This window comes from Delphinapterus leucas, chromosome 17 (assembly GCF_059928025.1).
Source record: "Delphinapterus leucas isolate spDelLeu-1000000601 "Yukka" chromosome 17, BTC_Dleu_Yukka2, whole genome shotgun sequence".
NCBI classification, from domain to species: Eukaryota; Metazoa; Chordata; class Mammalia; order Artiodactyla; family Monodontidae; genus Delphinapterus; species Delphinapterus leucas.
Window position 1 is genome coordinate 19617270 of NC_143145.1, and position 14248 is coordinate 19631517.

General features: G+C 42.5%; 1 protein-coding gene across 1 annotated transcript in view; it reads left to right on the top strand.

Annotated features, from left to right (window-relative positions):
• The first annotated feature begins 7374 nt into the window (after positions 1-7374).
• Positions 7375-14248, top strand: part of TNFRSF11B (TNF receptor superfamily member 11b) — a 28705-nt gene continuing 21831 nt past the window's right edge. The window contains exons 1-2 of the mRNA XM_089898584.1: positions 7375-7489; positions 13096-13175. Coding sequence (XP_089754710.1) covers positions 7375-7489; positions 13096-13175 — 195 coding nt within the window. The remainder of the gene's footprint in view (positions 7490-13095; positions 13176-14248) is intronic.

The window sequence follows — 14248 nt, forward strand, 5'->3', positions numbered from 1 at the left end:
ACTTTCCCAGGTAGAAGCACCTAAATGACTACTAAGAAAATGGTTCTAAGAATTCTTATCTATCATATTTTCATTAGCCAGGTGCAGACAAATTGCACGAGGGTTGGGGGGAGGGGGAGAATCTTTGAATTGACACTAGAGATGACCAAATTTCCTGAAGGACTTTTGAAGAGGAAACTCTGAGTAGGCAGGCAGTATTTTCTAACACTCTTCTGATATGCAGATATCAGATATATTTGTTCAGAAGCCTTCAGGTGAGTGGTTGTTTGGGATATGCATCCCTGTTTAATTAAGGAACCCATTTCCTGGGACTGAGTAGACACTAGATGGGTATCTAAGTTTCAGAAAACCCCGGCTGAAGTGACTGGAGCTATTGGCAGACAAGGTCAAAGTGTTTATAAGCAAGGAGTTAAGTTTCTTCTTCTGGCTGCAGAGGAATGACAGACACCATGTTTCGGTCTATTGAGATTTTTTTTTTTCTTTTTCCAAACTTCCCCACCCAGAATTAACATGAATTTGGCACTGTCTTGACAGAAATTTCAAACAGAAAATTGTGATGGGTTTTGCATGCACGGAAAGGCTTGATATATGTTCTCCTCTGTTCAAGCAGGCAGGGTATATACTATGCTATTTAACGTAATTGAGCTCTACTATTAAGAACCTTTATCAAAGAATGTACAAGATTTTCCCCCTGCTAGTAGCTTGCCAAACTCATACAGTCAGAGAAACCAGAATCTGAGAATGGGTGATGCATTTTGAAAGGAAATATAATCATAAAGTGAAACTACCTGAACTGTGGAGGTTATTTTCTTAGACTGAAGGGGGAAAAGAGAATCCAGAAAAGGAGGAAAAAAGAAATTTGAGGGAGAGAAAAAGTGTGACTTTACAGTTCTGTATTCACAATATTTAGTGTGCATTCTAGCAAGTATTGCGAAAGTCTAAATTCCCTTGAAAATTAATCATGGGACTATAAATCCTAACAGAGTGGAATAGAACTATGCTGCTATGGATTGAATTGTGTCCCCCCAAATTCCTTTGTTGAAGTCCTAACCCCTGATGCAAACTATATTTGGAGATAGGGCACTTAGGAGGTAAATAAGGTTAAATGAGGTCATAAGGGTGGTGTTCTATAGAACTGCTAAGAAGAGGAAGAGAGAGATCTCTCTCTCTGAAGACACACACAAAGAAGAGGTCATGCTAGCACACGGCGAGATACTGGCCACCTACAAGCCAGAAAAAGAGGACTCACCAGAAGCTGATACCCCAATATCAAACTTCTGGCCTCCAAAACTCTGAGAAAATACATGTCTGCTGTTTAAGCCAGGGGTCCCCAACCCCCGGGCTGCAGGCGGGTACCAGTCTGCGGCCCGTTAGGAACCGGGCCACACGGCAGGAGGTGAGCGGCGGGCGAGTGAGCGAAGCTTCATCTGCCACTCCCCATCGCTCCCCATTGCTCCCATCCGCTCCCCACAGCTCCCCACCGCTCCCCATCGCTCCCCACCACTCCCCACCACTCCCCATCGCTCCCCACGGCTCGTGTTCCCGCCTGCACCACCTGCCCCATCCCGTCCATGGAAAAATTGTCTTCCACGAAACTGGTCCCTGTTGCCAAAAAGTTCGGGGACCATTGGACTTTAAGCCACCCAATCTATGGTATTTTGATATACTAAGACAAGCTAAGACAAATTTCCCACCCTCCACTTCTCCTGGTGGGCTGACACAAGTTGCTAAGCCCTGAATCATAAATGAGGCAGCTTTCTTTATAGAGCTTGAAAGACCAGCCTTCCCGCTTAAAGAATGAAGTGCTCCTTCCAATGCTATGTGACATGGGTTACAGGGAGTAGTATTCACTTATTGTAAAGTTATCCCTCCTGCACACACACACAAAGTGGTAAGATTAATACTAAGAATAGTAAGGTGTTTGGGAGACAGTCTGCCAATACCTATCAAAATGTAAAATACATACACAAAATGTAAAATACATATACCAAAAAATTGGGACAAAGGTCCCGATTACATTTCAAAGAGTTTATCCTTAAAAAGTCCACTCACCTAAATGTGCAAAGATGGACACATAGTAATACTCACTGCTGCATGGTTTGTAATAGAAAAATACTGGAAGCAGCTGAATTGTCCATCAGTAGAGCACTAGTTAAGTAAATTACGATATAGTCATACGCTAGAGTATTGTACTACAGTGAAAAAGAATGGGACATTTGTATATATGTCTGTGCCCATCCTTGGTCAGTTTACCCTCACAAATCATCCCCCTGTTCTTCTCTGTATCACGGGAGAGCCCACCAGCTCATGCTGCATCCCATGTCTGCGGGTACCTGCCTGTGCTTGGCCAATGGAAAGCTCTTGAAGGATATTTGAGGGGCAGTATTTCTGACTGCAACTCTGTCTCCATAGAGCTCAGATCCCACTGGACAGAGCCACTGTGGCTCCGGCTTCCTTCTGGTGAGACAAGCCCCCAACTCTTCCCTTTGACCCACCACGGTAGGGAGGTAATAGCTTCACGCTGTTGCTCACGTCTTGGTTGCCTCATCATCCTCTGTTTGACTTCTCAGCGATTCTATAACCTGTGTAACCAGTTCCATCACGTATTAAGTTCTCTCTTTTGAAGCCCTCAGACACAGTGCTGGTATGGAACAGAAACAGGGTCAAGGGGAGAAGCAACCTTTGGAACACTGTAGTGGATGCTCCTTTCTGCACGAAACAACAGGATATCTATCCATAAACATGTATTTGTATATGATCTGAACAATCACACAAAAATCATTAATAGTAGAAGCTTCTGTAAATGGGCAGTGGAGGTCTGAAGCGAAATGGAAATTTACCCTCCACTGTGTATGTGTTAATACTATTTGAATTTTTACCATATGCAGGCATTTAAAAAAGCTTAAACTTAGTTAAGCTAATAAAAATACTTTTCAATTTATGCTGTGATTTTTAGTTTAAGAGGGCTTTCTCTTGTATGACTACGTTTGGACCTATGACCCTGAGGCTGACAGGATGAAGGTCAGAGAATTTCTATCCCACAGAAGCTATAATGATCATGTCACTCCTGTGCTTAAACCCTCCAGCGCTTGCTATGGTTTTTTGGAGAAAGACTAGAATCAATTACACTTTGCAGCCTCACCACTGTCCACTCGGCTCTGCAGCCTCTTCCAGCCCAGGCAGCACCTTGCTCTCCGTGTACCAGCCTTACTGGGCTTCTCCTAGTTGCTGGAAATTACAACTCTCTTCCTCTCACCTCGAGGTCTGCTGACACCCTGTCCTTCCTGCCCAAGGGCTATCTTCTCACTACTAGTTAATATACACGAGATGTGGCTTAAAATCATACTGGCTCAGTTGCTCCAACTGTACCTTATTTCTTTCCATGTATTTATATTTGTGTGATTGTGTGATTAATACGAGCTTTCAACGAAAGCGTTATTTTAACGAATGACTGACAATGTTGAAGTCACACTACGCTTGAGTGGGAAACCATAACTAGCTCTTACTGACCCCTGGCAACACTTCCAGATCCTTAAACAATGGGTGACTTACTCAAGCAGAAAGTGCTTGCCTTTCTGCACGTTATTTTTAAAGCAAGTACATGTCCATTTCTGTACAGAGTCTATAACACCTTGAAAGTCAAATAGCTTTGTGTAGAATATTAATAGTTAAAATTGTGTTTGTTAATGAAGAAACGGGCAAACATTAATAAAAGAAAATCAATAGGCTAACTGCATATTTCTCCTCTTTTCTTTCTGTTCCTTCTCCTACAAGATCAGAAAAAGATTTACTAACAATGAAATAACAAGGAATATGTTCTTGTTCTTCTAGTTAATAACCTTTCCTCTATGTAACCTCAGAACTTGTATTTCCAGTTTTCAGGTGTGGGAGCTCAGGTGTAATATGTTCTAGACATTCAATCAGTCACTTCAGAGCCCACTGTGTGCCTGGTCTCCCAAAGGACCTAAATCAACCCCTGTCCTGCGTTTCAGGCATTTCTGTTATAACGATGATTATAAATGGCCTCCTGTATCAGGTGCTTTGCTGCTGTGCTGAAGAGTGGAAGTGTTTTCCTCCTGGGCTTCCCAATATTCAGGCACGATTTCTTTAAGCCATACAAATGGCTGAAACAGAAGCAAGGGCCATCAGAAACACGTGCAGTGAAAATGTGTTCAACATGGGGTCAAACTCAAGAGTTCAGGGAAGAGAAGATGAGGGTCATCTGATTAGATGACCTAGAAAGTCAACATCACACGTCTCTGGTGCCCAGAAACAGAAGGTTAAATTTACGGGCCACTCTGTTCAATGGCCCCTGCCAGTGAAGGATCTGTCACAGGAAGATGGGTGTAGTCTGTCTACCAAGTGAATGTTCAGACATTTCCACTTGGATTCAGTCCCGAATGCCCAGGTCCCTTCCAATCCAGGCTTAAGGTGAACTCCAGCTTCTGAGTGTTCAGGGCCTGCTACTCACTGTAGTGGGTCACATGGGAAGAGCCAGGGGGACTGGCCAGATTGCTCCAAGAATATAACAAATGACGTGACTGATAACTCAGAGTGTCTGTTTCCTGGCAGTGGGTGATTAATAAACAGCCCACGGTCAGGCCCCGACATGCACAGTCAATACACAGACTATTTTGTGACTCTAGACAAATGGTGCCCTGGCTTTTCTCAAATAGTTACAGGGAGGCCAGACGCTGAGCTAAAAGTTTCAAGGAATATCATAGGAAAACATATGATTCCTGCCCTCAGGAGCTTGTAGTCCCGACTTACCTTGTGCTCCTATAAATGTCTCTACGAGCACCTCGGATAAGAATGATAACCACAGCTAGAGTTAGTGAGCACTTACTACGTGCTAAACACTATGTTGAGTGATTTACATGTTTTATCCAATGTAATCCTCATAATAACCCTCATAATCCTCGGAGGGCGGTATGATTTTTATCCTCATTATACTGATTAAGACACCAAACAGAAACACAAATAAGTTAGTTAAAACTTGCCCGGGGTCATAGAGGCAGGATGTAGTAGATCTGGGGTTCAAGTATAGGAGTCAGTCTGGCTGTAAAGCCTGGTATCTTACTTACTCCCCGAGAATAATCAGCGCTGTAATTTAGTAAATATTTCCTATGGCCCAGGCACTGTGCTGAGTTATCTTACATGCATTCCTTTATTTAGCGCTCACAATTAGTGATTAATCTCATTTATGGAATACTTTTTAAAATGCTTTCATTTGCTCCTTCCCACATTTCTGTAATAGCAGTACTATTTTTATCTTACAGATGAGCAAACTGAGGCTTAGGCAGTCATAAAACTTTCCCAGGGTTAACACTGCGGGATTCAATCCTTGATCAGTTTTCCCCAAGGCTTGACTCCTGCACATTAGCGTTATATGACAGTTCAAGGAAAATGCCTTCAGATAGTATCCCAGACAAACATTATCCTGAGAAAGACAGTAATACTGCCATTTATATAGTGCTTAACTACTAACACTCAAATTTACTTGAGTCCCATGGTCAGTCTAGGTGCTAGTAGCTCAGATTGTAGGTGTCAAACTGAAGTTCAAAAGCTGAGGGGCAGGGCTTCCCTGGTGGCACACTGGTTAAGAATCTGCCTGCCAATGCAGGGGACAGGGGTTCGAGGCCTGGTCCGGGAAGATCCCACATGCCTCGGAGCAACTAAGCCTGTGCGTCACAACTACTGAGCCTGTGCTCTAGAGTCTGCAAGTCACAACTGCTGAGCCCACATGCCTAGAGCCCGTGCTCCACAAGAGAAGCCACCGCAATGAGAAGCCTGCGCACCGCAATGAAGAGTAGCCCCCGTTCGCCGCAACTAGAGAAAGTCCCTGTGCGGCAACAAAGACCCAACGCAACCAAAAATAAATAAAATTTTAAGAAATGAATAAAATCTATCTTTAAAAAAAAAAAGCTGAGGGGCAGGTCTAGAGTCATACCACTTTGTCCCCACTCCCTGACCTTCATTCTTTCACTTCATTCTTTCACTAGTTCACTTAAGAAACCACCAGGCTCTGGAGAGAGAAAGCTGAATAGGACCTTCTGTCTTCTGTAATTCACAGTCAGAGCAGAAGAGCTGAATTCTTTCCCTCTAAATATTTTCTACTCTTGTGTATGGATCCACTTGGACCTCCTGGTGGAAAGATGTGGGTTTGAAAGGGCAGATACTCTGACCCCTGCTGGTAATACTTGCCCCTGGCGCCACTCTTCTGATTCTCTTCACCTTCCTCTCCTTGAACTCTGGTGAAAAGCCGAAATTGACCTTCTCAGGAGACAGAACTGAACACCTGGCCCTGTTGGGGAGACTGGCTCTGCAGTGGTTTTTCAGCATCCGCAAGCAAAGAGTTCTGGTAGCAACCTGAGAGCAAATCAGTAAACTGCAAGCCCTCAAAATGGGTCTACACTTTAGACGTCATCAAGTCCAACTTTCAGCTAAGCAGCTGGTGGGAGTGGATGGGGGAGACAAGAACACTTCAGGAAAAGCACCAGACTTCCGCCAACAGCTTGGGGGCGGTGGAAAGACCTCGAAGAGGCAACTCCAGAAGTTCAGTAGGTAGGACAAGAAGGTACCAATGACCCTTTGATGATGATGGTGTTGATGAAGAAAACAGCTGCGAATGTATCCCGCAGCTTGCAAGGTGTTTCCTGCCCTAGGCAGGAAGTTTTCCTGGGCTGATTATCTCTGGCTCTAACTACCCCAGGCGACAAACGGTGAAGAGGAAAAAGCATGGGCTTTAGGACCAGACAAGTTAGAGGAGTTTCTTCTACATGTCTATGCAACCTTGGAGATTAATGACTGCAAACTCCCAGAGCAGTGCTCTGAGGCAGTGCGGTGCGTGAATAAGAAGGCTTGTTATTGGAGGGCTCAGAAACGGCTGAGAAGGGGATCAGACAAGAGTGGAATACGGTGTCTGGGACGCACTGCAGGCTGCGCCCGGATCTTGGCTGAATCTGACGCTCGGGGTGGAGAAGCCCAGCACAGCAGCTACCCAGCGTGCGCCCAGCCCTCCCACCGCCGGCCGCGGCTGCCAGGAGGCCGGCCGCTGGCGGGAAGGGGTCAGGAAACCTCAGAGCCGCGCGTAGACAGCAGCCGCCTTGTTCCGTAGCCCGGTGGCTTTTTTTTTTTTCCGCCTCCCAGGGGCCAGACATCCCCGTCCCAGTACCGCCCACCGCCCCCCCACCCCCCACCGCGCCGTTTCTTTCCGCCCTGGCTCTGAAAGCGTTAATCCCGGACCCCAGCCCCACTCCCCCGCTCCCGCCCAAGGTTCCTAAAAAAGAAAGGTGCAAACTTTGGTCCAGATAGGGAACGAATGATCAAAGCGAAGCCGATACTTCCTGTTGCCGGGACACTATATATAACGTGATGAGTGCACGGGCTGCAGAGACGCACCGGAGCGCTCACCCCGCAGCCGCCGCCTCTGAGCGCCTGAGGTTTCCCGGGGACCACAATGAACAAGTTGCTGTGCTGCGCGCTCGTGGTAAGTCCCTGGTCCGGGGACGCGGGCACCGGTGTCCCGGGCGCCTGGGGAGGCTTCTCGCCTCCCGGTCTCTCGACCTCCCCGAGGATTGATGGGGAAAAAGCTCGACTTGCTTCCTCTCCCAGGAGAGATTTGGGGTCAGGTTGGAACAGGAGACCTCTTTCAAGCTGACTGTGCTTCTCCTAGGGTGTCCCTTTACACTGGAAAGTTCCTGCTGGGTTTATGGAGAAGAGACGAGCTCTGGACCATTTTTATTTGAATGATTTTTTATCCATTCTATTTATTGTCTCTCTTCATCTCAGATGGTTCATACCATCTTTGCTTAGTTAACCTGAGCATCATCATCATCATTATTATTATTATCATTAGCAATAAAGTGGTCTCTTAGAATCAAGATAAGTTGGGAGATGTCAATTTCCTTAAAACTTTTGTAATTAGAATAAACTTTGGACGCAGTGAATATATGATACATCATTAGGCTCATTCCCCACTTAAGCAAATGCTATAGGAAATTTTGAATAAGTGGCACCAGAGAAAAGATCACACATGCACACACATTCTTTACTGTGCAGTTTAACATTTTACTAACGTTTTATTATCAAAATGGGATATTTCAGTTCTCAATTTCAATGTAATGTGAGATAATGTTAACTAGGTTCTAAAATATATTAAATAATTGAAGTTCAGCACTAAATAGAGCTAAAAGTTATTTTACACATACAATTTGGGAAAGAAGGAATCTCTGTAACTTTTAGCTTCTTTTTTTGTTTTTAATTTGGATTTTGACCAATCAAATTAATAAGATTTGTACGTAGATTATTCTATGACCAATGGCTTATTTCCTTTATGTCACTAGAGTGTGGAATGCATTGAGACATGAATCAGACATTCATGAAAGGATAGGAAAATCCATATTTAAGCCACATATGTGTTTTGGAAGTTGTTGCAGTAACTGCATGAATATCAATGTCCAACCCACAAAGAGTGAATGAAAGGCTAGGAAGTCTTCCAATTAGTTCCTGGGACACACAAACATAAATAAGTAAATAAATAGCAAAGTCACTAAAGAAAAGGTAGATTAACAGGAGTCCACACTTAAGTATGCTAATCTTATGTACCACTACAGATAATACCTATATGTGTATGTGTGTATGTATATATGTATATTATATAAAATAACTCCACCAATATGGATAGTATGGAGAACTTTTTAAAAAGTGAAGCTTTATTAAAACAGGACACACATAGAGAATTGCACAAATCTTAAGTGTTTGAGTTTCTCAAAGTGAACACTTGTGAGCCAGCACCCAGATCAAAGAACACCACATTACCAGCACCCTAGAAGCTTCCTGGGCTTTCTCCCTGTCACCACTACGGCTGTGGCTAGAGGAATCAATATTCTGACTTCTAATGCCAGAGATGAGTTTTGCTTATATTTGAACTTTATATAAATGAACTTTATGTACTTTTTTGTATCTGTTTGCTTTCACTTAAGGTTCTACTGTGAGATCGTCTCCAGTGTTGGATGTACAAAAGCGCATCCATTTTCACTGCTGTGTAGTATTCCATTGTGTGGCTACACCACAACTGACTTAATCATTCTAGTTTTGGGCTAGTATAAATAATTCTGCTATTAAAATGGGTACCCTTTTATTCTTCCTAGCCTTTTATATGCTCTCAAAGATTTAATTCATAATAAACATATTATCAGTAACTTTTAAATTTTAGAATTTCCATTAAATAATATATATACTTAATAATAAGTGTTTCAAAATAATAAGTAGACAAATGTTTTGATATCTGGTCTGTATATGGTTGAAGATATATATTTAGATAATACAGCATCTACTAATGGTCAATGATACAGCATTATCAAAACAGAAACCTTTTATTGTCTTGAACACAGTAAATACTTTAAATAGGAATGATTTCCCTTTCCCTTTCTGTAGTTTCTGAGATTGACTTTATTTTATAAATAATTGAAAAAAGATACTTTGTACTTACACATGAAGAGTCCAAATGCCCTTCTGTAAACACCAAGATGTAGTTCTAAGAACTGGAAGCATTACAGCTATTTAGTCCTTTGTACCAGGCATGCCACTAGGCACTAGGGGCAGAATGGAAAACATGGACACCATTTCTGTCCCCATGGACCACATAACCTAATGGGAAAAGCAGATATTGGATGCATAAGAAGAATAACAAAAGGAGAAGCACTAGGTGACTTGGGAACATAAAAGATCCTGCCTTCCAGGACCTCATAAAGAAAGTTGCTGTGCAGTGGTTACGAACTTGGTTATTTTGGATCAAAATTCAAATACCAGGACCACTGCTTACGTTTTGAAAGATCGTGTGGCAATTTACATGTCTCTTGAGTTTTAGTTTTCTATAAAATAGAGATAATAATATGCACACATGCAAGATAACCCCATAAAGTTCCTGTTCCATATTAACACTAGCTTCTAGCCTTATGCTCACAGATAACTGTAGGGTGCTCTAGACCCAAGTGAATTACGTACACAAAGTGCTGACGAAGCTCATGGGAGGGAGAGATGGCCAACAACTATTACCTTGAAGGAGCAATAGAATGTTTCACTGTTGGAGATAAAATCAAGGCATCCTGAATCTAAGAAGTGGAAGAAGGTAAAATTGTGAGGCAAAGTACAATTCTAGATTCTTTTTTTTCATTACGCAGGCCTCTCGCTGTTGTGGCCTCTCCCGTTGCGGAGCACAGGCTCCGGACGCGCAGGCTCAGTGGCCATGGCTCACGGGCCCAGCCGCTCCGTGGCATGTGGGATCTTCCCGGACCGGGGCACGAACCCGTGTCGCCTGCATCGGCAGGCGGACTCTCAACCACTGCGCCACCAGGGAAGCCCCCAATTCTAGATTCTTTTTGTGAGAGCAGAGGATATGCCTGTAAGCAAGCACTGAGGGGGTGTGGTCATTAGGACTAATGCCATAGGCATGGGCTTTCTGGAATGCTCACTGGTGTAGCTAATTAGAGACCTACTCTGCGAGATGAGGTGGTCACATCACCAAGTCATTTCTTTCATGGTTGCTCAAGGAGCCTCCCTAGACTAGGAACGTCCTGGTCTAGGGCTAGATTTTAACTGGTGGCTGAAACGTCCCAACATGGAGCTCTAGAACCATCCACTGGCCTTCTCAAAGCTAAGCTCTGAATTAATGTGAGACACTAGGGCTTGGCGTTGGGGGGCGGGGTGTAGCACTGGGGGGTAGTAAATGTTTTTTCTCTGGACAACTGCCTGATGTGTCCGTCCTCCTTTTGCTGTTGTTTGTTTTGGTTTCCTTCCCTTCCCCCAGTGGTTGAGTATATCTGTCTAGCCTTTTTGTTTGTTTGTTTAAGAGAATGATAACTCTGAAGTTTTGGGGAGAATCTAACATATATTCAGTCCACAACAGTCCTGAACCTCTGTCCCTAGCAACCTTTCTGGCCTCGATCACCCATGAACCGTCAGCACAATTCCTAATTTCAATCTGGTCTTTAATTTTACTTCTTAGGTTAAAACCACAGTTGTCAAATTCCACTGGTCAGGGAAGAAGGCTTTCTGTGCCAGATGTTTTATCCACTTAGTTCTAGAAGGAGAGCTATGGCAGTGTCTATCAAAGGGGCGCTAAGCACACACTCAAATATTCTTGCTCTCCTATCCACTAACTTGCCAGCTGGGTTTTGCTCTAAGCAACTCTCAGCCCCCCCTGCCTGCATGTTCCCTTTTTGTGAAAGCTTCCTGTGAAAAGCATTATTTCCTTTTGCATCTCGTTGACCAGCAGTATTTCCTTTAGCCTGAGTTTCTCCTTTGTGGCCCCCAAAAAGAGGACTGGAAAGTATATTTCAGAGAAAGAGTAATTTTGTAAAAAATTATGTTTGCATTATTCAACGCCTTACCTAATGATGCTAGGCTACCCCTGATGTTGTTACTATGGAGCAGAGATGCCAACATTATCTGTGTATTTGAGTGTCTTACCCTGTAGAGCAGTAGCTCTCCATCAGATCAGACTTCTTCCATGCACTTATTAAAAAAACACTTTGTGGGCTTCCCTGGTGGCACAGTGGTTGAGAGTCCGCCTGCCGATGCAGGGGACACGGGTTCATGCCCCGGTCCGGGAAGATCCCACATGCCGCGGAGCGGCTGGGCTCGTGAGCCATGGCCGCTGAGCCTGCGCGTCCGGAGCCTGTGCTCCGCAACGGGAGAGGCCACAGCAGTGAGAGGCCCGCGTACCGCAAAGAAAAAAACAAACCCTTTGTAACAACTCCCTTGCTCTCCTGAAATGAAATTTAGAGCGCCTATATTTTACCTACATACAGAATTCTAAAAAATCAATATACTGGCATAACTATACTATAAAGGAGAAATAGAAAGTAATTTATAATAAAATAAGCTTCACTAGAAGACTTAGTGAAGTAATGTTATATTAGCATCTTTACATAGAATTGCCATGAACAGACTAGGAGGAACAAAGACGGAGCACATGTGTCACATTGGGGTTCAAAACCATGATCAGTCCTGGCTTTGGTGCTGTGATTTTTTGAATGGAGAACAAATCTCGCTAAAGTTTTAAACAAAACAAAGTACAACCCTCTATCAAATTTTATGTTGTTAAATTCCTAGAAAATTCAATATGTATAAAAAATCATGCGAAAACCACTTTATATGTATATACATATGTATATGTGTTTGTGTATATATATTTATATATTTTACATATGTGTATATATGTGCATGTATATATATGTGTGTGTGTGTATATAAATAGATAAAATGGAGTTCAAATCCAAGCTCATATAATGATAAATGGTTTTTTTTTTTTTTTTTTAACTTAGATCACTTATATCAGTCAATAGGACATTTGAAAGTATGTGGGACATGGGATTATTCTTGATCATTGGGGACATTTAGCAGCACATAGAAACTGTGACAACAGAAATCACCCACGAATTTCCAGAACTTCTAGGGGATAGTACTACGCCTGTGGTAAACAAAATATGAGCCCTTTGCAAACATAAATTTTCATCTGATTCATATTTATAGCCCCCAGGTCTGCACAGTGCCTGACGCTAAATGTGTGTTTGCTGAGTCAAAGGAGCTACGGTGAGATTTGCTGGGGTGTGTGTATAACCTACCAGCAATTTCCATGGAGATCCCAACAGAATGTAGCTTACTGTCGGAGATCTAACATTTTAATGTTAGCTTTGATCTCTTTCAAAATGTAAATATAACACCCTACCCACCTGACCAGTATTTTAAATATTCTTTTGTCCATTTCTACTATGAAGATACATACCAATACTGTCGTGGAGGTCCACTCTTAAGAGAGCAACAAAAATGAACCAGATTTATATGTATACCCTTGCAGGTGCTACCTAACCTCAGCTGAATCCCCTTTTTGACCTTCCCATCAAGTGTTCATTCTTGGTTTGATCAATTTGATACATTCGTAAAATATCCCAATGGAGATGTCAAATAGGCATTTGGATTCAAAAAAGTTCAGAGCACAGGGGAAGCCTGGACTTGAGATAAGAAAATCTGGGTCATGAGCATAGAATGGGTTTTTTGTTTGTTTGTTTTTTCTGTTTGTTTGTTTTTAAGCCATAGGGAAGGATATTTCACAGGGCAAGAGAGGAAAGGAGGAAGCAGCTGCAGAGTACGTTTCTGATATTGATAGTCAGGTAAACAAAATGCAAATATGAACAGTAATGGCAGCCATGTTTAGAAAAGAAAACAAAAATCAAAATAAAACCTAGCAACCCACAAGAGCAGGAACTAGTCAATCAGAAATCCTAGCAACATCTGTAAACTATCTATGCAAGAAGAAAGAGTGAGGTATAGCCAACTTGAAATACACACGGTATTTTTATGTGACATGTAATTAGTTTTTGGAACTCACTACCACAGAATATTTATTTTGGGGTAACTAGCATAGAAAGTCTAAAAAAAGAATTCTTTTAGACAGTTGTAGGGATAAGAATAGTGTTACAACACATTAGGTAAGAAGCTGTGTGGTACCCACTCCCTCTCACATTTACCTGGCCTTGCTAAATGAATGTTCCAAAGGCCAGAACAGTCTACAGACACACTAAAATGGTTTCTCTCAACTACAAGGTGACATAACTTTCCAGGTGCTTGGGTAGGTTTTTTTTTTTCACCCTAATTTCTCAGAAGCACCTGAATCAGCCAGACCATAAATGGATAGAGGATGCAGGAGGAAATGAAAGGTCATTTCTGAAGGTCATACTTCTAAAAAAGTAGTGTGCTCCAAAAAGCCCTGATTTATTACTTTCTTATTGGGATTTTTTAAAAATCAATCTCTTTAGTATTATAGTTTTAATACTGTGAAAACATTGTTTAATTTCCTTGAAGCATCTTCTTTAAAACTAAAAAGAGTAGTCTTAGGATTTTCACTACAATTTAGTCTGCACCTTGGAAGCATTTTCTATAAGAGCCTCTTAAATAATCAACTTTAAAGTAGGAAAACCTGTGTCAAGATGAATTTAGATTTAAAACAAGACAGTAATTCATCTGAGCTTTGTGACCGCCTTTAGTAAATTCAGTTTTCTTCTCTGGTCTTTGATCCCCAAACCTCCCTTGCCATGTAATGGTACTTTCTTGTTCAAAAAAACTATTTTACTCTTAGAAAATATGGATATCAAGACCTTATTCTTTAGAAAGCCCCCCTCCACCATCAGTTGGCATCACCACCAACACCAACACCAACAAAAGTAATTTAGGAATTCATTTGTGG